Below are 26826 nucleotides of genomic sequence, written 5' to 3'. Positions count from 1 at the left end.
GGGGTGACTCAGGAATTCAGGCTCCTTTCAGCTTATAGCTCTACCCTCTTCTAATTGTGAAACCCAACTCCACTGTGTGCATTAAGCCAGGAGTTGGGGAAGGGCGTGGAGGTTTGTACGAAACACTTTTTATGGGCCAGGCCTAGAAGTGGAGATACCGCTTTCATGCTCCTTCTTTTGGCTAGAACTCAGTCCCAAGGCCACATCCATCTGCTGGGAAACAGAGTTTAGCTGTTTGTCCAGGAAGAAGAGAGACAGATTGGTGATCAGCCAGCCTTCTACGCCATGGGGAAACCAGATGTAGCTATAAAAAGATAAGGAAGGTCTTTATGTAACTAACATTATTATGCACAAAGGTGAGTTTTGTGTAAAAAGAGGGGAAGTATAGATTCACATTTACCTGTGTGTGCATTAGTAAGCTCTCCGAAGACACTGAAGAAGGTGTTGGGGGTAGGCGTTGGGCAGCTGTATGGAAAGGGAATGTGGTACGTGGGTGACTTTGCTATATGCTTCTGATTCTCGGCATATATAAATATATTAACCTATAAAAAAAAAACTGAAGTGGCCATCAACCAAGTTGTTGGTCTGAAGGTACTAAGCATAGGGGGAGAATTTAGGTACAGGGCCTCAGGGTGGAAACTCGGGAGAACAGAGGAGAGCACAGGTTCAGGGCAGAGGCTGGGCGGCAAAGGCTACAGAGATTTCCCTGAGCCCCTCGGCAGGCGGCTATGGTGGCTTTTTATATAATCGTGCCCTGAAGGCTTCTGGGGACAACTAGAAATAGATACTTGCGGAGCCTGGAAGAGCAAGCAGACTCACTCTGCGGGATCAAAGTCAGGACAGATAACCAGAGGAAGTAGAAGCTGAGTTTGTTTCTGCACGAGCAGGCCTTGCTTCAGGGGGAAGTGGACAGGCCGCAGGAGCTTTCCGTTCTGTTCTCGACTTGGCGCCTGCGTCACCCTTTGGACCGGCTGTAAGGCAGGGATCTAGGGGTTGGAGACCGTTCTCGTTCCTAACGTGCTCTTACACGATGGATTTGTGTGGAATCACATCATTTAGGCCCCGTCGTTTATTCGTGTATATTTGGATGTCTCCCCTAGTCCCAAGTATTACAGGTGGTATGATTACAAAAACAGAAATGAAGAACACAGGTTTCAGAATCCTGACTACAGAAAGTTGTTCAGCCTCGGGATTGCCGGACTGGCTGCTCTCTGGTGAGCAAGGGGTTCTTACGGTGCAGGTGGGAGCTCACCCTCCCCACCCCCGCCCCGTATGGTGCTTCTGCATCCATGTGTCGCTCTTTGCCTCTTGCCTCTGAAGCATTCCTGAAAAAGCAGCCCCGCATTTCTGATTTGGTTCAGTTCTCCGCTTTCCTCAGGGCAGCATCAACATGAGCCGTGTGGCTGTGATGGGACATTCATTTGGCGGGGCCACAGCTGTCTTGGCTTTGGCCAAGGAGACCCAGTTTCGGTGAGTGTCCCAGCGATGCTTCTGTGAGCTCCGCGCACCGTTTACTCATTCAGCAAGTCTTTGTCACGCAAGTGTTACGTGCTCGGCACTGGTTTGGGGGCTGGGGATTCAGTGACGAACAAGAAAACAAGGTCTCTGATTTCATGGAATTATGTTATTGTGGGAGGAGAGAGACGAGTAAACAAGCTAACAGCCAGATCCCCAGCACTCAGGTGCAGTGAAGAAAATAAACCAGGCTGATAACACCAGAGTAATTGGAGGCTTCTTTGAGAAAGTGACATAAGCCAAGTCTTATAAAGAAGACAACCATATGAAGGTCCAGGGGAGGGATCATTCTAGGCAGAGGGTACAGCTAATGCAAAGGCCCTGAGGTAGAAAGAAGCTTGCCGTGTCATTGTGGGAAAGGCACAGTGAGTGAGGGGGAAGTGGTTCAAGATGTGATCAGAGACATAAACGGGCTAGATCACACGGCCTTTTGGCCAGAGTAAGAGAGTTCAGTTTTATTCCAAGTATGATGGGAAACCATTAAGGGTTTTAAGCAGAGAAAAATCTTTTTTTTTTTTTGAAGTTTTTGTTTATTCATTTAACTAATCGTTACACCCAGTATGGGGCTCAAACTCACGACCCTGAGATCAAGAGTTGCATCCTCTTCTGACTGAGCCAGCCAGAGACCCCGAGAAAAATCTTATTTACACTTTACAATATCCCTCAAAGGGACATTTGGGTGGCTCAGTGGAGTAAGTGTTTGGCTTGATCTCAGCCCAAGTCTTGATCTCAGCGTTGTGAGTTCTAGCCCTGCGTTGGGCTCCATGCTAGGCATGGAGCCTACTTAAAAAAAAAAATTAAAAATAAAAAAATAGAAGGTCCCTCTGGCTACTGTATGAAGATTGGACCATAGCAGGACAAGACTGAAAACCAGGAGGCTAGTTAGAGGAAGCCCATTTCAGAGTCAAGGTCAGAGGTGATGGATTTGCATTAGGATGGAGGTGGCAGGATGGAGAGATACGAATTGAGTCAGGATATGTTTTAGAATTTAAGTGGGAGATGATTGTCCTTTATTGACGTGGAGAAGACTGGAGGAACTCTGGGTAGGGGAGAGGAGCTAATCTTGGGGCCTTAGGTCTGCCCCAGGTAACAGATTACTGCTCGACACACTGGCCGTATGTTTGAATTATGGCACCAAGGAGGCCTTTCCTGACCTCCTGTGCCACGCACACTGTGGGCTCACGTAGCTCCTTGTGCAGTCAGGGCACTGAGCTCTATTTTGTTACCCTGTCTGTTCTATCTCCCCTTCTAGACTGGGAGCCCCTGAAGAGCAAGAACTGTGTCATTTATCTCTGTACCCACAGCACAGGGCTAAGCACATAGTAGGTACTCAATGAATGTTGAATGAATGAAGTGCCTTCTGAGTAACTCAGGTCAGCTGCCTGAGAGTAGACCCAGGAAAAGGTCCGATCCTTGCTGTCAGGGAGTTTAAAATCTAGAAGGATCTGGGGCGCCTGGCTGGCTCATTCAGTAGAACATCCAACTCTTGATCTCAGGGTTGTGAGTTCGAGCCCCATGTTGGGCATGGAGCCTACTTTACAATAAATAAATATAAACAAACAAATAAAATCTAGAAGGATCTTTGGTGACAGGTTAAAGTGATTTCTAGCCAAGATCCTAACTAAAGAGTCTGGGCCCTTGTACCTTCTTCCTGGCTTTCTGAGCCTTTGTCCCACTGAAGGGAAGAACCCTGCCTCTCCCCGCTTGCCTAACTATTCTTGCCTGGGTTTCTGCATGGCAGTTCCAAATGTCTGGTCTTGTCACAGGTGTGCTGTGGCTCTGGATGCTTGGATGTTTCCTCTGGAACATGACTTTTACCCCAAAGCCCAAGGCCCCGTGTTCTTTATCAATGCTGAGAAATTCCAGACAATGGAGAGTGTCAACTTGATGAAGAAGATATGTGCTCAGCATGAACAGTCCAGGATCATAACTGTCCTGTGAGTAAGCCCCAGGCTCATGACCATGACCCCCAGTGTCCTCTCCGTTTGCTGCTCATGCTGACTCTCTCTTAATTTCTTCTAAATTATCCATAAGCTCTACCCATTAATACAATACTTAAATACTTCCTGAAGTGCAAAGTCTTAATTTCTTTAGGATTTCATATCTGTCCTCCTCCACTTAGCTCCACCTACAGCAATTCCTTTACTAGTTTATATGACTTGATGACAGGATTTACCTGTTGCTTTCTTTTTTTTTTTTTTTTTTTTTTTTAATATTTTATTTATTTATTTGACAGAGATAGAGACAGCCAGCGAGAGAGGGAACACAAGCAGGGGGAGTGGGAGAGGAAGAAGCAGGCTCCTAGCGGAGGAGCCTGATGTGGGGCTCGATCCCAGAACACCGGGATCACGCCCTGAGCCGAAGGCAGACGCTTTAACCGCTGTGCCACCCAGGCGCCCCTACCTGTTGCTTTCTGGAAAAAGGGTACTGCGGGATTGTGAGTTGTACAATAGACCCTTGACATTCACAACAGGATAGACTTATGGAGACCTTGAATGCCTCAATTCAGATATCTTCCATAAACCATCTCTGTTCTGCCCGAGAGAAACCATATTCTCTTCACTCCATTGGTAGCACTATCAGATGGTTTTCTCTCAGGAAACACTTATCACAGAAAGAAAATTTTGAGTGACCTTCAGATGCGTACCGTAGATCGGAAGTGGCACAGAGTTCAAGTGCAGGGCTGAAGGCTCCCTGACAAGTCTCCAACTTGCTTCCGCCCTGCACGTGAGCCTAGCAGAACCTGACCACACATGCCTCAAGGATTCCCGGTCCTATTTCAGCAAAACAACAAGTAACTGCATGTCACGGGCTTCTGGAATCACTCGGGTAGTTGAAGTGCTAAATCCAAAGTGCTGGAATGCTGGGAGTCCCGTAGGCAGTACTTCTTCCCTTGCTCCCCTTGGCTAGGCTGTCTTCCTTAGGGCCAGCCCTCCCCTTTCCTTTTGAGCTCTTGGCAGCCGGGGACTGCTTGACACTTTCCCCCACACCAGTCAGATTGAGGATAATGGTGACCTCTGGAGGGAAGGGAGGTGAGAGCAGTTGGGAAGGGGAACCCAAGGGTGATTTCATTACTGGCATTGTATTCTTAAACCAAGTGCTGGATACTCAAGTATCCATTATATTATTCTTTACACTTTTTTTTTTTTTTAAAGATTTTATTTATTTATTCGACAGAGATAGAGACAGCCAGCGAGAGAGGGAACACAAGCAGGGGGAGTGGGAGAGGAAGAAGCAGGCTCATAGCAGAAGAGCCTGATGTGGGGCTAGATCCCAGATCGCCGGGATCATGCCCTGAGCTGAAGGCAGACGCTTAACCGCTGTGCCACCCAGGCGCCCCTATTCTTTACACTTTCTCGTGCCATAAGCACCACATTTTTAAAAAGTCAGGTTTTCTGCGTGATGTCAACCAAAGTTTAGCGTTTAGATTTTCTTCCCTCATTTAATTGACTAGTAAATATTTAGTTGTGAGTCATAGCCCAAAATGAACCTAGTGAGAATTTCACTTTTGTATTGAACGTGTTTGATAGCAAAGAACTTAAATTCTAATCCAGAAACCCTCGTTTCGAGGCGTTTGCCCTTACTTTTCTGATGACTTCAATGAAGGCAGGTGATTCCTTTTCCTGTTTACTTTGTGGCATAGTTCTGACAAAGAAGGAGCTGATAGGTTTTGTGACTGTTCAGAAGTCACCGGGGAAAAGCCACGGTGTGATAGTTTATAATCCCAGTGGAATGGCAGGTAGGGCAGGCCTCGCCTCCCCGCCCTGTGCCTGCGCACTCCAGCGAACACACCCTTTCCCAGCACTGTCAGACGGTGTGATCTAGGGGTTAAGGCAGCTTTGAAGCCAGGCACACCTGTTTTCAAGTCCTAACTTTGTCCCTTCCTGGCTCTGTGACCTTGGCAGATCATTTCCTCTGATTCCGTCGAAAGGAAAATGCTTCCTTCCAAGATTGTGATGAAAATTCAGTGAGATAATGCATGTATAGCCCCTTGCACATGGTAGGTTGCTTAGCAAATATTTGCGTGCCCTCACCTCCAGACCCCTACCAGTTACTCATTTCTCTTTTCCTCTAGTGGTTCTGTTCATCGGAGTCAAACTGACTTTGCTTTTGTGGCTGGCAGCTGGATTGGTAAATTCTTCTCCACTCAAACCCGTGGGAGCTTGGACCCGTATGAAGGTCAAGAGATTATGGTGAGGGCCATGTTGGCCTTCCTGCAGAAGCACCTAGGTAAGGAGAGGACTGGGGTTCGTGGGCGGGGGGTGGGGGTTCCCCTAAGATTTCCCTGCCCAGTGGCCTGTCCTGACATGTCCCAGGTCAGGAAGATTTATGGCAGAAGGAAAACCTGAGTGAAAGAGAAAGTTGCATGGAGTTATAGAAAGTTACAGCTATATACACTTAGCTGTAAGTTTGGAGAGCCTGACTCTGTCTCTTACTACCGGAATGACCTTGGCCTAGTCATTTAACTTCTGGCCTTCGTTTACTCACTGTAAATGGAACTTTCACCTCTCTCTCTCCTCCATGACCTGTGTCCTGACTCATTCTCACTCACCTCATCTGTACTGCACGGGAGGTTATGATGATAAATGGGCTAAATTTGTAGAAGTGCTTTAAACAAAACGAAGCATGGAAAAGCCTTATGACAAGTGTCATACATCACAGACCAGCTAAATGGCAAGGCCTGTAGAGGTGTTTGGTCTAGCTTCCCACCCAGAGGAGCTCTTCTCTTCCTTCTTCAGCCACACAGTCAGGCAGCATGGAGAGTGCACTGCTACGAGGGTCAGCCCTCTCCACCTCTCTATTTTATGAGCGGTATTCTAGTTAGGCTCGTTTTGGTTACAAGGACTAGAGATTCACTCATTTACCTCGAGAAGAAAAGGAGAGTTTGTTCATGAAAGTACACCTGCCACGTGAGAAGTGAAAAATTACGGGAACCAAGGTCGCTTACGGGACTGACCTCTCTCTCTGGTCTCTCTCATGGGCTCAGTCTCTCTGTCTCTTCCTCTCATGAAATCTCTGTTTCTCTTGCCTCTGGTCTGTATTTTTCTCCTTTTCTACTCTGGTTTTTCTCTTCCCGGTAGCATCGACTTACTCGTCGTTACTGGCTCCTCATAGCTTCGGTTGGCTCGAACCACTCATGGCTTGGTCTCCTACCTTGTGGCATCCTTTCCTCCGTGGCTCCCACTGCTCACTGCCGCATTTTCTAGGATTTCTTTGACCAGATTCCCAAGAGAGACAGCTTGATTCTCCCAGCTCACCTTTACCTAGCAGCACGTTGTAGGCCACTGCCCCACTTAGGCTCGGAGCTCTCTTGACCGGATATCCATTTCTGATCCAGCCAGAATGGAATCCGGCTACCATTGAGGCACAGACTGACCCCTCATCAGTCTCGTGCACAGTACAGTTTGCTTTGGGAGCCAGGCCTGCCTGAGTTTCCAGGGTCACCTCACTCTGGCCCAAGACCAAGGTCTGATCCTTTCTGAGTCCTCTCCACTTGCCCTGGTCGTCCCCTCAGGGGCAACGCAGAGAAGCCTCAGACCCCTTGCACATGGCAGCTCTTTAGATACTCAAAGTCCCCCGTGGCGTCTGCTCTGCGTTTTCTGTTCGGTAAGCTGAATGTCTGTGGTACCGCCACCTGTCCCTGTGTGGCTCCCCACATTGCCATTTATTATCCCCTTTGGACTCACTGTTTGTCAGGGTGCCTTTTAATGTGTGGTGCCCTGACTTGAACGTGACATGCTGGGTGTGGTACGTACCCAGCGGGATGGTCCCCTCTGTGCCCTGGACACTGGACATCTAGTTGCATGGCCTGAGTGCATTAACAGTTCCAACAGTTGCCTAACAGATTTGGTGTGGATTCAGTTTGCTTTTAAAGCATATTTGTTCTATTATGAATGTATCGACTCTCTTAACCTGAAGTTACAGATCTACATACCTGTTCATTTCAACTTGCTCCTTGTGAGCCATTATGCCAACCTGGGTTTAGACTTTAGGGTTAATGGCGACTTTAGAGCATCACCCTGTCACCTCGTAGGAGAGGAATGGATCCATGACTCTAGACTTAGATGGGGACTGACTACATGGTCTTCGGCCTGCTTTCCCTGGTAATTGTTAGCATCATGTCATTAGGTAAAGAGCAAAAGGTGACAGGGAGCCCACCATGGCATGATTGGGCTGCCTTTAGGAGCAATGTCTGTTGAGCTAAGATGCTCATTACCGAAGACCAGCACAAGAGGAGACGGGACGGAGGACAGTCTTAGATTGTAGGGGGATTATCGAGAACTTGCTCTATGCCAGGCCTTACACTGAGTACTTTAGATTCACTATCACATGTAATCCCAAAGATGACCCTCTCCAGTAAGTACTTTTGTTATTAACTCCATTTTATAGATGAAGATACGAAGCTTAGGAGATTGAAGTAATTTGTTCGAGGTTATCTGGTTATTAAGTGGCAAGGCCAGAATGCAGCCTAAATTGTCTGATTCCAAAGCCCACATACTGAGTTGATGCACTGTCGTGCCAGCAACTCTGATGACTAAGGTATGGACTCAGTCTTGAGGAGACACAGAGAGAAGGCCCTAGCTGACGGAAGGGAAAGGACAGCCAGGAAAGGAGGCCCCTTAGACAAAGTGATGCTTGTCCTTAACCTTAACAGATGAGTCTGGTTCACCAAGGAAGGGGCAAGGGTCTTCTAAACAGAAGGCACAGAGGCTTGTGCGGTCAGTTTGGAGAAGCTGTGTTTAGTGTATCTGGCGTTCAGCATAGTGAATTGGTGGTCCGGTGCAGCGGTCCGGCTGCATCATGGAGGACGGGCGATGGGCCTGTCTGAGAGGCTGAGGGCCCCAGTTGGAGGCTCTGGTGTAACCAGGTGAGAAGAGATGAGACAGAGTCTGAAAAGGCAAAGACTCTCCACTTGGGGCAATTAGCTTTGCAAAGGGAGAAAAGCATTTTGGTGGCCACATGGTACATTGTCACATGGGAAACCAAAATGGGTTGTAGTGAGCTTTACCTCTTCCCGCTCCTAAAAGTACCCCTGGGAGAGCATCTGCCACTGACCCCGGGATTTCCTTCTCTTCTGTTAAGAAGATTGTGCTTCTTTCCTATGAGCTACAGGCAGCTTCTACCTCCACTTTTCCATTCTCCCTTCTCCTTTTTCTGCAGACGTCTGACACTCTCCCCTCCCCTGTCTCTCCGCTGATTAACTTCACCTCCCACCTCACTGAGAAAATGGAAGTAGTCAGTGCTTCCTCGAAATCCCAGCGCCTCTCTACCCACCTGTGTGCAGACACTCAGCTCCGAGTCTGGTTACTAGCTCCCAGTCAGTTGTCTAACTAAGGCCAACCCCTCCACCCGCACACCAGGTTCCCTCCTCTTCCGTGGGCTCAAGGTGATTGTGCCAGCAGGTTTTCCTCTTATCTTTGATCATTAGTTTGCCCCTCTCTACTTGGTTCGTTTTACCCTGAAATTTCTTTTTATTTTATTTTATTTTATTTTATTTATTTATTTGAGAGAGGGAGTGAGCGAGAAAGAGAGAGAGAGAGGCAGCACAAGCTGGGGGCCAGGCAGAGGAAGAGAGAGAAGCAGGCTCCCTGCCGAGCAGGGAGCGCAATGTGGGACTTAATCCCAGGACCCCAGGATCATGACCTGAGCCGAAGACAGATGCTTAACTGACTGAGCCACCCAGGCGCCCCTCACCCTGAAATTTCTCTTAAAAGATACCCACTTGACCCCACTTTCCCCTCCAGTTACCACCCCATTTCCCTGTTCCTCCCAAGAGCAAAATCAAAAGAATGTCCTTCTTTACTCTCTCTGGTTCTTCTCTTTGCATTCTCTCTTAAACCCACTCCGGTCAGGCGTTTGCATCCCAGTTCCCTGTGAGAACTGCTTTCGTCAGCGTGGCCGGTGAGCCTCACAGCCCTCAGTCCGGTGGGGAGAGTTCTCATTCCTCATCTGCTAGGGCGCTTAGCAGCTTCTGACAGTTGGTGACGCCCTCCTCTGTGAAACCCTGTGTTCACTTCCAGGACACCCCACTGTGGGTTTTCTCCTATCTGGATGTCTGTTCCTCCTAGGTCTACTTTACTGCTTCCAGGGCTCAGGGCTTGAACTTCACCTCTGTCCATATCCCCTGATGTCATCCATCCACTCTCATGGCTTGAAGTCTCAGGCTGACAATGCCCCACTTTATGTCTCCAGTTCGATGTCTCCCATGAACATCAGATACGTATAACCCACCATGCAACGTTTCTCCGTCCAGTAGACCTCTCCAACAAGACCCGATTTCGAGTTCCTCAAGCTGACGTCTTCATTCTTGTCTCTGCTCCCCTTTCCAGTCCCTCAGAGATCCTGTTGGCTCTACCTTCCGACTACATCTGGAATCTCGTCACTTGTCCTCACCCCCATGACTGCCACCCTGTCCAGGTCGTTCTTCCCTGTCCTTGTGTCCCCACATGGTCTTTTCTTAATCGAGCGGCCAGAGTGATCCTGGTAGAAACTAAGTCCGATCTCTCACGCCCCTGTTTCGAATCCTCCAGGGGCTCCCCATTTCTCTACGAGTCAAAGCCAACGTCCAGTGTCCTGCTTGCCCCATACAATGCAGCCCTCGGTCCCTCCTGACCCCCCCCCCGCCCGCCGCTGCTCCTTCCCAGCCGCCTTAAGTGTTGCTGCACGAGCCTCCGGCACTCCAGGCACACACCACTTCAGGGCCTTTGCACTGCTGTCCCCTCTGCCTGGGACACTCTTGCGTTTAGTCCCGTGGCTTCTTCCCATCTCCTTTAAGTCTTTGTGCAGATCTCCCCAGTGAGGCCCACCCTGACCACCCTTTTTATTTTTTATTTTTATTTTTACTTAAGTTCATTTATTTAAGTAATCTCTATACCCAGTGTGGGGCTAGAACTCATGACCCTGAGATCAGGAGTCATATACTTTTCTAACCGAGCCACCCAGGTGCCCCCTGACCCCCCTTTTTAAAACCCTGTACCTTTCTTTCCTCCCCTCATCCCCGGCTCCCAGGCACCACCACTGCTTCTCTTATCTGCGGTTTTTTCCCCATAGTACTTATCCCCTTTTCCCATCCTATATAATTTGTTGTGTGTATTGCTATCTCTGCCTATTAGATTATGAGCTCTATGGGGATAAGGCTTTCTACTGTGTGTGGATGTATTTTTAGCACCAACAACAGATTGGTCCATCATGGGTGTGCTCGATAGTTTTTGAATTAATGAATATGTACCCCTTACTTGTTGAGGATCTCTTCCAGGCCAGCTTCTTGGCAGGGCACTGGGGATCCAAAGATGAAGGAGAGTGGTCCCTGCCTTCTGTCCCAGCTCTTGTTTGTTTTGAACAAAAGCACCGTTTGCCTGTTCAGCTGTGCCCTGCTCCCTCAGCCTGAGGCCTTGGACCCTTTTTGACTGTTCTGGCTATGTATTAGACCCATCGGCCTATGATGCCAGGGCCCTCTCTTGAATCATATCCAGTGTTATGCTGCCCCATGATGCGGCCGTCCCATTCTCTCCTGCCCGTTACTGAGGTGGCCCTGAATGCGCAGCTGCCGGCTGATGTGCAAAAGATCTCATCCTTCCTGCTCAGCAGCTTCCCCGAGACTGCACATAGGCTTTCCGTTTTCTCACCCTTTTTGCCCCAGCTTTGAATTTGTCTCTACTACTTCTCCACTGGAATGACCTTGGGTGAATCGGGTCGCTTCTCTGAGCCTCAGTTTCCTCAATTTACATGTAAAATAGGGCTAATCCAGGACTTAACGCATAGGGATATTGTGAAAATTAGATGAAACACTGCATGTTTGGCATAGTCTCTAGGATGAATTACCCTTCAGTAAATGCTACCTTCTGTCACTGTTACCCTTATTGAGTTGTTATGGGTTAAGCAAGTCATTTATGAAGCACATTTATAAAAGCACTCAATGAATAGTAGTTACCATACTGCTGTCACCCTCACAACCACCATAATCAGTCCTTTTAGTATCCCCAGTGCTCCTCTCCAGGATGACCCACAGAATCCATGGTAGCTATTCTTTGATCTAACCTTCCTGTTTTGCTTTTTTTCCCCCCCACTCAGACCTGAAAGAGGATTATGGCCAGTGGGACAGCCTCATTGAAGGCATCGGACCATCGCTCACCCCAGGGGCCCCACGCCATCTGTCCAGCCTGTAGGCACAACCAGCCATTTGTGAAAGGTCACTGAGCCGAGCTCCCATCTGGGGCCTGCCCGGGGACACCCGTAGCCTCCTATCAAGAAGTGGTTGATGTGACCCTTCTTCACAGATTGAGAGGATGTAATCATGCTGCTGATTGGATAACTGGGTACTTTGATCTAAACTTGTTGATCTTAAACTCATGCTGGGACTTGGGTCACTTACGGATTGGCAAACTGACTTTCTGGGAACTAAACCCTGATGGTGTGGGGTACAAGCAATGAGATAGAGTTGGGGGGCGGGGGGTTGCTTCAAGCTCCAAGCTGAACAGTGTTAACCCAGCGGCCTACTCCCTCCGCTTGCGCCATTGTGGCTTCTGCCGTGGAAGAAATGAAGCCGAAGGATGGTGTAAAATGCCCACCTTCAGGACCTCTAGCCCAGCTTAGCACTATCTCTTCCTACCTCTCAGCCTTCCCCCTCCCCAGAGCTACTTGGTAAGTTCTGAGCACTTCTGGTGACTTTCTAGGATATGGACCACCATCAGATTTTCTGTTTATTTTCTTGTTGCATGGAACATGGTCAGGACTCAGACTTGTGAGCCCACGGAGGAGGGCAGAAGCATTGTCCTCACAGCATAGGGAGAGAAACTGAGGTCCAGAGTGGTATCACAAAAGCTCTGGTTGTTACGGAGGTTTGCCAAAAATGTATCTTGACAAGAATCGACACAAGTTGGTGGAGATGGAGAACCATTAAGTGGCCATTTGAACAGACCCTTGCCCTAGGAGGGAGGCAGTTTGGTTGGTTAGAGTTCAGGAGGCCACCTCTGGAGATGTCTAGGAACACTTTGGTCTTGCCTCTTACCTCAGATACCATGAGCATCCAACTTGCTCAGAATCAGGGTGCTGTAATTGTCTGTTTTCTGGCTCTGAGGCCCTAGCCTCAAATGTATGTCAAGAAAAAGACTGAATTTCCATTCTGTTCCATTTATAATATGGATGATATTAATACTCATGTTTGCCTAATGATATGTTGGAATATTTTCTTTATTTAATCTGCATTAGAGCAAGATGGCGAGCCATCTGGAAGTAACTTTTCCTTCTGTCTTTCTTTGTTCGCTTACTACTTATACCCATGTGGAAAAGCCTTTAAAAGGAAAGGAAATCTTCCTGGAGATCTAACTCAAAGCTGTCTGGGAACATCAACCTGAAACTCTCCTCTCCACTCCTCTAGACTTCATGCCCCAGCCCAGGTAGGGGACCCCAGATGAGGCAGGAGCAAAAGGGAAATGCATCTCTACACAGTAGATCCAAGGTCAGTGCCACCAAAGCAAGCTGGGACCCATGTCTCCCTTCTCAACAGCTATTCTTTCTAAGGCGTGAAACATCAGATCCACTGAGGCTGTGGACCTTGGGAGTATCTTATGAATTCCAGTGAGACGGAGTGTGAGGAGAATATCATTCATTGAAGCACCGGGCTCTAGAATTCTGTATCCTGGTTTTGAGTCCTGGCTCTACTACTACTAACTGCATAAATTTGAGCAAATTGTATTCTCTTTCCATTCTCAGTTCCTGAATTTCTAAAATGGGAGTCTGCATCATGAATTAAGAGGATTAAGCGTAAGGATGTGTGACCCATGGGTTATTTAAAAGTATGTTTCTTACTTTCCAAATATGTGAGATTTTTGTAGTTATCTTATAGCTTTTGTTTTCTGACTTTGTTGCTTTGTGGCCAAAGAAAATAACCCATATGGTCTTCATCCTTCCAAGATTTGTTGAAACTTGCTTTTTGGCCCAGTGTAAGGTCAGTTTTAAAAATATTCCATATATGATTTAAAAGACTGTCTATTTTGAAGTTTGGGGCTTGCCGTTTTACTCAGCAACACATCATGGACTTCGTGCTATGAATGCGTGCATAAGGGTACTTAACAGAGCCCACAAACCCCCGTATGGGGACCAGAGCCCCTCCGCACTCACAGAACCAGTAGATGCCACATCTTGTGACTGGGGCTGGCTCTGCAGATGCGGAGGGGCCAGCTCTGGCAGCATGAGCCCACGAGACCCAACCAATATGTCCAATGTCTACACAGGTATGTTTTGTAAAGAAGATTCTCAGAAACTGGATCTCTCTCTTCTATTCAGTTCATGTTCTGGTAATGACTCATTTATCCGGCAGCACTGAGGTTGGTGAATTTTTATGTTATTGAAAATTATCCTTTAAAGCCACAAAATATTGACTATTTTGAATGGCAATCTACCAAAAAGATAATGCACACATTTTCTTAATGTGAGCTGACCTCTACCTTTTTAGGATGGTTTTATTAAGATAAACTAGATTGTGTGGTAGTTAAGAAGCAACCCCCAAAAGGAACAAGGGTATGTCTTGCCCATGTTCTTGTTCTCTGTTGGTTGGGGAAGCTCTGCCTGGCGTTTTTATCCTCACGTGGGGACCCAGGCCAGCGGAGCTGCTGCCGTCTGAAAGCGTTTGTAGCCAGTTGCCATGGTTGGAGCACCACCAGCTCTTGAAGCTTCTGCCCAGAAGTGCCACCCCCTCACTGTTTCCATTCACATTTCATTAGCCAGACCAAGTCATCTGGCTCGTTTCTAACATCGCACACCACCCCCAAGAGAGCTGACGTATCTGCGAGCAGGTCTGAGGTCTGAGCGGCGGTGCCCTCTGGTCTGGAAAGATGTGGAGAGCTGTTTGCACCGGCCCTCTGTGGCCCCCGTGACTGTCCTCTGAGCTCTTTTGATTGCTTTTCAGAGCTTGTGTTGTCTCCGTTGTGGTCGGGCTGCTAGCCATCACTCCTCATTGCCTTCAATGTGCCGGCCCCTGGCGGCCCTCCCTGTTCATTTCAAGTTTGTGACTTCTGATAAACCACCTTATTTACAACTGTCTAAAATAGATCTAGGTAGTCGGAGAGGGCTTCAGAGACTCTCCTGCAGTTAAAACGCACTGCCTTTAGCGCTGGACTTTACAGTCCTTCCTTTGACTGCTCAGAAGGGGTATCACCAGGCCTTTGGTCCTTTGTCCTGATTTTTTGTTAGCTTCCAGGGGATAGAAAGACACCAGCTAAGTGGGCCTTTAGATAAGTAAGGTAATCGTGCATATTATTTGGCATTTGCTGGTAAATTACCTTCTAGTGAATCCTTCCCAAAAGCAAAGGAAATGTTTGGGGGTTTTTTTGCATCTTGTTCCCCATCCCATGATCGGACTGTTCCCTTGGAAGCCTCCTAGTGGTACATGGTGAAGCGTCTGTGCGCGGGATGGTGCATGAGGAGGGAAGGTTAGGCCGAATGGGTTCTTGCTGTGCCCCTGACACAGTCCCCAGGTGCCTCTCTTGTATATGTCCTGACATAGCTGCCTCCTTGCCCATCCTCAAGAGGACTACGAGGCTCTCAAAATGTCAGTCAATGGATGGGATGCTAACTCCATGTCTGGGCCTTGTGGGGACCTACATCTGCTCCCCTTTTTATCTGGGGCACCACTTACCCCTGGGCCTGCCGAGTGACAGAGAGAGACAGGAGAGGCTGCACTCTGTACTCAGGACCCATCCTCGTTAGGAAGTTTACTTTCTGTCCTGTCACAACCACATGCAGAAGCCAAGCGTCCCCGGCCATTGCCGCATGGTGAAGGAACCGCGATGGTGATCATCGTAGCCTGTGTTTCCTGGGCCCTTCCTGGGCGTCAAGGATTATGTGCTCAGGGCTTCACGTGCATCATCTCGCTTGCTTCTCACAGGAACCCCCTGAGCTCAGGTGCTGTTGGCCTCATTTTACCTATGAGGAAACAGAACCTTAGAGAAGTGACTTGATCAAGCAGTCACAGCAAGAATTTGGCAAAGCTGGCATTTCAGCATCAGAATCCAAGCTCCTAATCACTGAGCCATATACTGTCAGATACGCATACTCGGTTTTGCACCTTCCTCTGTCTCTTTACTGTCGGGGTAAGAGTAATGTAATTTCATGAGAAATTGAATCAAAATACCAAACTCTATGGGGCACCTGGCTGGCTCATTCAGTGGAGCATGTGACTCTTGATCTCGGGGTTGTAAGTTCAAGCCCTACATTGGGCGTAGAGCTCACTTAAGAATAAAATCCTTAAAAAAAAAAAAAGAAAAAAATCACACTCCAAAAAAAAAAAAGTCAAACTCCAGCAATTTCTATATGACTTGTATTTAGACTCAGTGATATCCTCAGCGTTGAGAGATGGGTTGGGGAGGAAGGTGTGCCTCACCAAGGACTGTGGGTTGGGTGCTTGGTTGGTGTGATAACGTGAGAAAAGCAGCTCAGGGACTGAGAAGATGGTCTTCAAAATCAGACACCTCCACCACTATTAGCCCTTTGGCCCATGCTGCTCATTCTCTGAACTTTGGTTTTTCTCATCTGCGAGAATTCTAGTAGTATTTACCTCTTCGAATTGTTATAATTAGATGAAGTAATGCGTGTGAAGCGCTTCGCACAGTCTGTACTAAGGGCTTAATCAATATCAGCTATGACAGCACTGTGTTCTTTGGTCCTCCTTACACGCCTGGACAGTCAGATATCACTTGCCCTTCCCTGAGTGGACCCCGGAGGTCCTAGTCTACGTTCTTACTGCAGCTTGTCTGGCTTCCCGGGTATTTCCCTCGCAAGAAGCCTGCCCCCTGCCACCCAGCTGCTCACTGTGCGAGGGTGGAGCTAGATGAAAAGACAGTTTTTCTGTTCTCTTGACTCTGATTTCCTGCTCCTCACATCAAAACTCAAAACCCACCCCGCAGTTCTAGCCTGGCAGGCTCTCTTGCCCACCAGGAAGGGTCTACACTCGTAGGTTCCAGTTTGGGTTTCAGTTTCACTCCTGATCATCCAAACACACATTTCTACGCACTGGTTCTACGCACAGGTCCTAAAATGTTGAGTGGGAAAATCAGAGCTCTGTGCAGACGTCAGTCAGAGGGAGGAGGACCTGGGGGTGGGGAGTGTGTAATAGAGGCTACGTGCTGTGATTGTTGTCTGTGACGTTGGAGGTGGGCATAAAGGGGTTCCAGGGCCCCGTGACCTCCTCAGGAGACACTCCCCAGGCCCAGTGAGGGCCTGTGAATGACCTCAGCTCTCCCCCTCGCCGCTAGCTCTGATTTCCCACCAGCTCCTCTGTCCCCTCCCCACTGCTGGTTTCCAGGTCCTTGGAGGCCAGTCTCCCCAGCAGCTCACCCCTGTGGACTGATCTCTTTCCCGCTGCATCCTGCTGCCAAAGCTGCCTAAAACGCTACTTTTGTATCGAAACGCCAGTCTGGCAAGGTGGTCTGAAGGGAGAAGGACCGAACTGCTGGTCTGGAGCCCTGGCTTCTTGTCTCGTCTCTTAGTCACAGTCGCTCTTGTCATGGTTTCTCTTGCTCGGTGACCTCGTGTAGGTGCTTGCTTTTCCTCTTGTGACTTTGGTTTCCCTACCTGTAAATTGGGCTATGGGGTGGTGGCTGTTGAATTGGCTGATCCCTGAGGCCCCTTCAGTGCTGCCGTTCCGGGGCGCTGCCCTGAAATTGTCAGGAATCTGCAGGACTCCCTTTTCCTTGTAAGATGGCATCTCATCCCCTCACTCTGTCTGGTCTTGCCCTACCCCTCCTTATCCTCTGCTTCTTACCATATACTCTTTTTTCCCCAGTCCCCCTAATATGCCCACCCATTCCCCAAACCAACACACATTCCCTTTGTGGGGGGGGGCCTCCCAACCTCCTTCCTGAACTTCCAAGTACTGCTAATCCTTTAGGCCCCTTTCGAGTTCCCCTCTTCTCTGAAAGCCTTCTTTATTAGACTCAACTAACATTTGATCTCTTGGCCTCCTGCTCCCCAGGAGAAACGCGTTCGTGCCATATTTAGTACTGGGCTGGATTACATTATTCCAGGAGCAGGACCCATCTGTTGCACGGGAAAATCATCCTCCTGTTGACTGACACGGGGAGCAGGGATCACTGTTCCCTCCTCGCTTGTCCCCCTCATCAGCAGGCTTCTTGTTCCCCAGCCAGACTTGGGAACAGCTGGTGTTCGCCCAGCCCTCGATGGCTCCAGCTGCCCCTGCTTCCCTTCCTTTCGGTTTTCTCAGACCCCAGCTGTGGGGCCCAGGGCAGAGCCAGTGACGGTGTGGCCCAGGGCAGCTGGAGGGAACCGAGCTACATGGACGTGGAGCACCTGAGAGTTAGAAGGAAGGCAAAACTGAGCACAAATCACACCGATACTGAAAACGAGGGAAAGTTCGCCAGCTTATTTTCCCCATCTTGCTTTCATCTAAAAAAAGAAGCTGCTCAGAAATCCAGTCCTCCTCAGCCTGCGAAGCCAGATGGTCCCTACATGCTCAGCCTGCCAAGTGCGCGTGTATAATTATTCATTTTCATGGTATCACACCCAGGTCTGAAGCCAGACACACTTTTTTGCCATTTGATCTGGAGCCAGTGAACCCTTCTGAGCCTTTCTCTTTTTCTGTAAAATGGGGTCACTAATGTCTGCTGTGCCCACCTCAGGATTGGAGGGTGGGGGGAGAGGGTTTCAGTGTCGGATGTAAGAGCACTTTGTAATTTGCAAGGCACGGGACAAATATATATTGCTATTAATAACCAAAGTGCCATATTTTGTTTTTGCCAGGGTGCTGCTACATAATGAGCTCTCTTTGTGCCAGATTCTGTGCTGAGTGTTTCACATACATTGTAGCATTTAATCCTAACAACATCCCCGCAAGGTAGTGCATGTTATCCCCTTCCCACAGCTCAGGAGAATGAGGTTCAGAGGATGTGCGAGCTCAGGCACAGTCACCCAGCATGCGGTTCCGTCCTGGAGCCAGGATTTGAACCTCAACGGGGGGGGGTTCCAAAGCCAGTGCTCCTGATTTCTGTTCGTTCCTATCTCATAAAAAGAAGGCAGCTCTTTGCCCTACACAGGCGGAAATGACCCATAATTTGCTCTCCAGTAAATGCCCGTGACAGTTGGGTCATACAAAGAGTCATTTGTGTTGATGACCCAACTGAGTCCTGAGAGTGCACCTTGAAGGCATTTCTAGCAGTAGAAATGGGCTGGTTCCGGCAGTCCATCCATCATCTGTCCACCTCCCAGAAAGTGAAGAGTTCAGAGAACAAGCCCATTAGTACTGTACTCTATAAACCATGGAGCCAACCAACCGGCAGAAAAAAATTTTTTAAATCTCTGACTTATATATTATAGATTAGTGATTCTCAGCTCTAGACGCCCATCTGAATCACTTAGGAACTATATCCAAATACAGATGCCCTGGCCGTGTCTCCAGAGACCCAGAGAAGCTGATTCAAAAGGTATAGTGTGGGCTGTGTGTGTGTGTGTGTGTGTGTGTGTGTTATAAGCGCCAGGGGTATTTCTGATATGCAGCCTAGTTTGAGAACCCCTGTTATGGTTTAACACTATTAGCCTATTTTTCTCTTCTTTATGGAACAAGAGTACTAGCTGAAAATAGAGAATCATTAAATTTTAAAGTTGGAAGAGCCCTTTGGTGCATGAGGAAACCAAAGCTCGGAGAAGTTCAGCAAGAATTTGGTAGAGAATTAAAATCCACATATCAGGGCTTCTGGGTGGCTCAGTCAGTTAAGTGTCTGATTCTTGTTCTCAGCTCAGGTCTTGATCTCAGGGTCGTGAGGTCAAGCCCTGTGTTGGGCTGCACCTTGGGTGTGGAGCCTACTTAAAAAATCAAATCCAGATCTGGATTCCAGTCTCGTGCTCTAGATGCATCCATAGATGCTAGGGTTTTGTTGGATTATGAAGAAAATCCTCAGGACCCACTCACCATAACATCCGTGGTTTCCAGTGGTCATACCCTGGAGTTTTTGTGTAAGGAAGAAGCCTGGGCTAAAAGGTCTGTGAGAATCAACTCAGATGGCCCGTTCTCACATGTGTTCATTTACCCTAATGGTTGGCCCTGTCCTCGTGGAACTGAATCTAAGGGGCAAGAACGGCCAACGGTTAGGCCCCGTGTCATGAGTGCTATAATAGGGGCTCTCTAAGGCTCCGGAGGGGTACAGGGTGACCAACTTCAGCCCAGGAGGAAAGCTCTCAGACAGTAGTGTATACTTGAGCTTGGTATCTGTATTAGTTATCACAGCATAATAACCCCAAATTTAGCAGCTTAGAACAACAAACATTCTCTCACACTTTATGGCTCAGGCATTCTGGAGTGGCTTAGCTGCGTGGTTCTGGCTTAAGATCTCTCTTCAGGTTGCAGTCAGGATGTCAGCTGGGATTACTGTCATTTGAAGGCTTGACTAAGGCTGGAGGATCCATTTCCAAGCTGGCTCACTCACATGGTTGCTGGCAGGAGGCCTTAGGTCGTGGAGCTCTCCATGGGGCTGCTGCTCAAGGCATGGAGCTGGCTTCTCCCAAAGCAAGTGATCCAAGAGGGAGTGAGATGGAAGCTGCAGGGTGTGTTAGGACCCATCCTTGAAAGTCATAGTCCGGCGTATCCACACTTCCATATTATTACTCAGGCCAAGCCTAGACAGTGGGGGAGGGGACCTTACAAGGGGGTGAACGCCAGGATGTGGAGATTATTGGGCGTCATTGTGGAGGCCGGCTACCACAGAATTGAAGATGCATGGAGTTTTCCAGATGGCCAAGGGAGAAGGCCTTCCAAGCACAAGAAATAAGATGTAAAGACACAAATACAAATAGCAAGGCATAGCATATTCAGGACATTGTAACTGATTTGGAGAAAATAGGCGAAAAATGGGGGAAAGGGGAGCTTGAAGAAATCAAGGCCTTCTAGGTCAAGTGAAGGAGTTAGGTCTTTATCATTTGGCCAGTGGTTTTGAGATGTTTCCACATATTGGAATCACGTGAGAAGATTTTAAAACTTCCAATGCCAAAGCTACACCCGTATCAAATAAGAACCTCTGGGAGTAGACCCAGATATTAGTAGTTTTGAAAGTTTCTCAGGTGGGGGCGCCTGGCTGGCTCAGTTGGTGGAGCATGCAGCTCTTGATCTTGGGGTCATGAGTTCAAGCCCCACATTGGGCATGGAGCCTACTTTAAAAAATAAAGTTTCTTAGGTGATTGTAATATGCAGGCAAGGTTGAAAACCAGTGCTGTAGGCCACACGAAGTAACCAAAAAGCGGGAAGCAGGAGAGTCATACGACCAGGCTTCCAGTCTCTTCTCAGAGATGAAAAAGTGCAGCTGTACTTTCCCTTTCTGCTCACCTTGAAAAACCAGAAAGGCCCCATCCTCTGTACTCACCCCTCACTCAGGTATTCTATGTTTCATCATCTTTACTACCAAAAAAAAATGGAGCAGAAGTTATCTAAACTTCAGCAGCCCCGAGTAACTTCTTATCATCCTAAATTGCCTATTTATAAATTTCCAAACCTAGTGTGGATGCCAACATTCTTACATTACCATAATCACTCTGGAAAGTATTTTTTTTCCCCGCTTCACACTTTCATATATCCATTTGTCTGTTTCCGCATGGTCCTCCCATCCAACAGGAGAGTGTAAATTAGGGCCAGGGCCTTCTGAGTCAGATGGACCTCTGAACTGGAGTCCTGATGTCATCACTTACTAACGTGTGGGGTGACTGAACCTCTCAGGCCTTCAACTAACTCATCTGGGAAATGCGATCCTATCTACCTCAGAAGCCACTTGAGGATATTAGATGAGGTCACGCACGTTAAGACCTCTCCTCAGTGCCTGGCACATAGCACGCAATAAATGTTTGTTACCGTTCAGCATTCCAAATGACATTTTAATATCCCGTCACATCAACCACCATCCTCTCGTTTGGGTCTGCTTAGCAGTTCTCCCCATTGCCAGGGTTTTGAGCCATTTTTAGTTGTTTTTAGCTGTAATATTTTACATTTCTTTGTCTAAATCGGTGGCATTTCTCTGTAAAGTTCTTTCCCTAATATTTTAGACATGGAAATTGAAGATCGGAGAGATGAGGTAACTTGTCAAACGAAGGTCTCACTGCTTGTTAGTGTCAGAGCCAGGAGTAGGGCCAGGTCCCAGATACACTGAGGCTTATCCTTGTGTTCTTTCTCCCCTGACACCCAGACCCCGTACTCACCAGAGACTTGAAGACTGGCCCTTCTCACCTTCTCTTCTCCACGCTGAGTGATTCGGATCTCCCAGTGTGCCCTCTGACATGCCCTCTCCCACCCTTTCATCATCCTAGAGGCCCCTCATCAATCCACTATAATTGGAGCGGCAGCCCTGCTGGTCCCCTGGGAGGTGGGAGCAGACGATGACTAACACTTTAGAGACCTGGACTCCTCTCTTGGCGCCTCTGGATCTCTGTGGGTTGATGTTGTGCAATCAGATGGGGATGGAGAACCGTCTGACACATATCCCTCTCTCCTACCTGGAACACTGTCTGATTTCATCGAATCCACCTTCCCAGAACAGTAAAGCTTAAAGGGACCAGAGAGATCATTCTCTAACTAGTCCTTGTTATTTACAAAAGAGGAAATAGACTCAGTGATGCGGGTTGATCAGTAGCAGATCTGGGCCTGGGACCCGGGCCAGGAGACTCCCAGTGTGGTGATGGGGAGACGGCCCTGGAGCCAGGCAGGCCTGGGTATGAGTGAGTCCCAACTGTGTGAACTTGGGCAAGAGAGTTAAGCAATGCCCAATTTCCCCTTCTGTAAAATGGTGATACCCAGCTCAGGGATGTGATAAGGAGTAAGTGAGATAACTAATGTAGAGTATGGAGCACTGTGCTCCATAAATGGTAGGTAGTCGGTAGAGCACAGGGCTTAAGAGTCTGGGCTTTGAAATCAGAGAACTGTTCAAATCCTAGACACCCACTCACGAGTTGAGCTGTGTGATTTTGGACGACTTATTTAACAAGAGCTAATACTTACTGCACTTACTTGTTCCAGGTGTTATGCCAAGCGCCTTAGAGATATTATTTCATGTAATGTTCACAACACTTATGAAATAGGTGCCATCGGTATCCTGCTTTTACAATTGGGGATACTGAGGCATGCACCAATTTAATAATTTTGCCTCAATGTCCGTATTTCTTTTTTTTTTTTAATATTTTATTTATTTATTTGACAGAGAGACAGCGAGAGAGGGAACACAAGCAAGGGGAATGTGAGAGGGAGAAGCAGGCTTCCCGCGGAGCAGGGAGCCGGATGCAGGGCCCGATCCCAGGACTCTGGGATCATGACCTGAGCTGAAGGCAGACGCTCAACGGCTGAGCCACCCAGGCGCCCCTCAATGTCCGTATTTCTGATTCTTCTCTACTTTAATTCTTTTCTGCTAAGCACACCCATCTTCTTCCTTCAATGATGAAGAATTTTCTCCTGCTTTTGAGCTTTGAAACAGGCTGTAGTCTCTTCTGTCCTCCTCCCCTCTTCTCTTCATCAGATTCTGTTCCTCCCCTCTGTTCCAGCATTGCCATGGACTCTCCTTCTCTGAAAAACCCACCCTGCAAGCCTCACACCAGCTGCTCCAGCACCTTCTCAGCCCTGTCTGCTGCCAACACCTGGGATCTACTCCTCAGGGCTGTTAGCTTCTTCTGCCCAGGTCCTCATGCACACTGGCTCCCCCGTCACACAAAGGATTCCGTAAAGGACAAGTGTCCCTGGCCAATTCAGTTCAACCAACATCATACCTGCTGTGTCCCTGCTGGACCAGATGTTGGGCACTGTCCCGACTGTTCCACCAGGCTGACAGATCTCATCTGGCTCACCCCTGCCCTATAAAAATAAAACGCAGATTTCACACCCCAAATGCGGAAGTCTGAAAACACAAATGCCAGCAAAAAAGTGGAATTGGGGAGAATACTCACTGGGAATATTCATTCCCTTCTGGTGGCACGCCAGTCAGTTGGTGCAACCACTTTGGAAATATCTTCCAGAGTCGAAGATGCACATACCCTACGAGCAGCACGTCTACTCCTAGGCAAACCCGAAGAAATCCTCGCTCACGTGTACAAAAAACCACAGAATTGTTTCTTGCAGCACACAAATGTTTCTTCATCGCAAAAGTTATTGTTTCCCCAAATCTCCAACTAGGGTTTTAAAAAAATAATGAGGGGCGCCTGGGTGGCGCCGTCGTTAAGCGTCTGCCTTCGGCTCAGGGCGTGATCCCAGCGTTCTGGGATCGAGCCCCACATCAGGCTCCTCCTCTGGGAGCCTGCTTCTTCCTCTCCCACTCCCCCTGCTTGTGTTCCCTCTCTCGCTGGCTGTCTCTCTCTGTGTCAAATAAGTAAATAAAAATCTTTAAAAAAAAAATGAAAATACTGAATTTTTAAAAATCACATTTCTTTTTAAAAAGTTCATTGTGATAAAATATACCTAACATGAAATTTACCCTTTTAATCCCTCTTAAGGGTACAGTTCTGTGGTATTAGGTGCATTCACATTACATAACCTAAAAATCCCATGTTTCTTGAGGAGCACAGGTTTAAATATCTAGATGGTAGAATGGAGTAAATTAGGAGCCCCCTATGTTGTTAACAAAGCATTAAATAACCTATGTTTTAATTTATCCTAGCACTTAACTGCCCCTTTTTCTTATTGACACAAAAGATAAGTGCTGTTAGGTTTTTTTCTTCCTGATTCTTGTGCTTCTATTTTTTTTTCCAACTTTGTATCATGAAAAATTTCAAACACAGAGAAAAGTCGAAATCGTAGTACAAAAAACACCTGTAAACCCACCACCTGGATTCAATAATTTGAAACTCTTGGGGCGCCTGGGATGCGTAGTCGTTAAGCGTCTGCCTTCGGCTCAGGGTGTGATCCCAGCGTTCTGGGATCGAGCCCCACATCAGGCTCCTCCACTAGGAGCCTGCTTCTTCCTCTCCCACTCCCCCTGCTTGTGTTCCCTCTCTCGCTGGCTCTCTCTCTCTCTGTCAAATAAATAAATAAAATCTTTAAAAAAAATTTTGGAAACTCTTACTCGTGTAGTTTATAAAACATCACCTTCATAGGTCTCTTGGGTTAGTCCTCTGTTTCCTGTATCCCATTCAGGTCCATTTCTTTCTGGGCTTCCTTTTTCCTTTTGCTTGAGTACGCACACTGCTTCGAAAGGTGGTGTGACACGGAAATTGGAGTCCTTGTAGGACCTCAGATGTGTATGTTAATTTGGCTGCAGAGAGAATTCTAGGTACAAATTCATTTTTTCCCTCAGACCTTTGAAGACCTTACTCCTTTGTCTTATAGCATTTGGTACCGTTGGTAAGAGATCTGATGCCAATCTAAGTCTTGATCCTTTATCTCTGGGAACGCTGGACGCCAACTTTTATCTTCAAAGGTCAGAACTTCACCAATACATGCCTAGGTATGTATCTCTTTTTGATTGAAAGACATTTATGAATGAAGGACTTGGTCGATTAGTATAGATAGCTAGCTGGTGTAGGTTCTTCTGAAGCATGGGAGGTTTTCTTCACAGAGGACCTCTTTCCTGTGTGGGAGGTCTGACTATGGGCTCTGAGGAGTGGGCAGGGCCTGTCAATAAGCAAGCCTCCCTTTAGGCAATCTCGGGATCCCCGAAGTTCTAAAATAAGGAGTGGAACAATGTGGTACTGGTCCGTGAGTTGCAATGGACAGAAAACAGGCATGATTCAGCTTAAGCAAAAACAATTTATTGGCTTAGGAAGTTTGAAGTAGGTTTGCTAACTATCTGCATGGTGGCAAGATGGCTGCCAGCAGCCCCAGACTCCCGTCATCTTTATAGTCCACAATCCCAGAGGCAGATCCTAGAGTGTTCTCTCCCAGGCACCATATTATTAGACCCCGTGGAAGGAGGCTCACTCTGCTTGGGTTCTGTACCTTCCTCTTAGACCAGTTGCTGTGGATAGGAGATAGGTACTAAAATTGGCCAGGGTTGAACCATGCCCCATTTCTTTCGCCTGGGGCAGGCATGACGCTGTGACTGTTTACCAGAACGATGTGGGATGGCAGAAGGGCAGGCAGCCCCACAAAGGGCAGAATTCCAGGCAGGCAGACCACCCATATCCTCATAAGGATTCTAGGGTTTCTCATTCCCGGATGGAGCTGTCTTTCCCTTCTGGGACCTCTGGCTTTTTCACCTGAGAACCCTCCCTGAGATCTCTCACTTTGCTTAGAAATCACTTCCAATGCCTTTAGCAGGTTTGAAAGCAGCGATTCAACCCTGGAATGCATTGGCACAGCACTATTCATATGAGAACATCTACCCTAAAAACCAAATCATTAAATTTATAACTTTTTTTTTTTTTTTTTTTTTACTGTCAAGTGGTACATGCAAAGCAGACGTCCTCACTTCCCCTCCGAGCCCCACCCAATGCCAGCTCTCACTTCTGAAAGTCAGGAATGGTCTGCAGTGGAGAGGGGGTCAGAGACATGGTAGAAATCAGGAATGGAGTCAAGGTCAGGGATGGAATGAGGGTCAGGGGAGAGGGGAGGGTCTGAGAGAAATTAAGGGTTGGATAGGTCTTTCAGAAGTTACTTGGTGATTTTTTTAATAGTAATTTTCTATTTTGACTCAGTTCTATCAAAATGTCCCCCATATCGAATTGGCTTTGCCAAACTGCCCAGCTTTGAGGCCCAGTTGGAATGAGACTCAGATAGCTGACTCCCAGGCCGACACTCTTATCAGATGGTGCACAGTCTCCTTGCAGAGAGAGCCCAGACCCAGACAGGGCAGATTCCAGCCGGGCTCTGCCCTCATTTGTCTCCCACGGGTTACTGCCTGAGCAGATGCTCCACCCATCCTGTGTCCCGCTCCCCACACCCCCTTCCTCTTCCTTCTGGGTTCAGAGCAGGAAGGTGAGTGTGGAACAGGCAAGGGTGAGCTAACTGGCTGCTTCCACCTCCTGCCCCTGCTCTTCGTGTCTCTGCAGCCTCCTTGTCTTTCATAAATAAAGGCTGAGGCCCAGAGGATGCCCTCACCGCCTTGTTCCACCCTGTTCACAGCCAGAGCTGCAGAGCCTGTGGACTTCCTCGCACTGCTACAGTGCCTGGGAAAGCCATAGGCCACAGTCCCCGGAGCCCTGGAGTCCTGGGGCAGACAGAGCAGTTGTTTCCCAGGGAACCATCCTTCCTCATGGTAAGGTCTCAGCCTTGAGTCAAAATTTTTGGCTTTGATTTGGTTTCTCTTCCCTTTTTCCCCTCTTGTATTCACAATACTCGCCACCCCCATTCTTTGAGTAAGAGATGCTGTCCTAGTCAGCTTGGGCGGCCGTAACAAAGTATCA

At 48.0% G+C, this 26826-nt stretch overlaps 1 protein-coding gene across 7 annotated transcripts in view; it reads left to right on the top strand.

Annotated features, from left to right (window-relative positions):
• Positions 1 to 24882, top strand: part of PAFAH2 (platelet activating factor acetylhydrolase 2) — a 41345-nt gene extending 16463 nt beyond the window's left edge. For 2 of the 7 annotated variants that reach the window (XM_026516992.4, XM_044390553.3), the window contains exons 8-11: positions 1379 to 1470; positions 3282 to 3452; positions 5591 to 5745; positions 11587 to 12751. In XM_026516992.4, coding sequence (XP_026372777.1) covers positions 1379 to 1470; positions 3282 to 3452; positions 5591 to 5745; positions 11587 to 11681 — 513 coding nt within the window. In that variant the 3' untranslated portion in view covers positions 11682 to 12751. Of the gene's footprint in view, positions 1 to 1378; positions 1471 to 3281; positions 3453 to 5420; positions 5516 to 5590; positions 5746 to 11586; positions 12752 to 12804; positions 13561 to 13748; positions 18245 to 18843; positions 18951 to 24811 lie in introns of those variants that run through there. The other 5 variants (XR_008956723.1, XR_008956720.1, XR_008956721.1 and 2 more) reach the window with 5 other exon arrangements.
• The last annotated feature ends 1944 nt before the right edge of the window (positions 24883 to 26826 follow it).

Source organism: Ursus arctos, unplaced genomic scaffold (assembly GCF_023065955.2).
Source record: "Ursus arctos isolate Adak ecotype North America unplaced genomic scaffold, UrsArc2.0 scaffold_32, whole genome shotgun sequence".
Taxonomy (NCBI): Eukaryota; Metazoa; Chordata; class Mammalia; order Carnivora; family Ursidae; genus Ursus; species Ursus arctos.
This window is presented reverse-complemented; position numbering and strand designations above follow the sequence as displayed.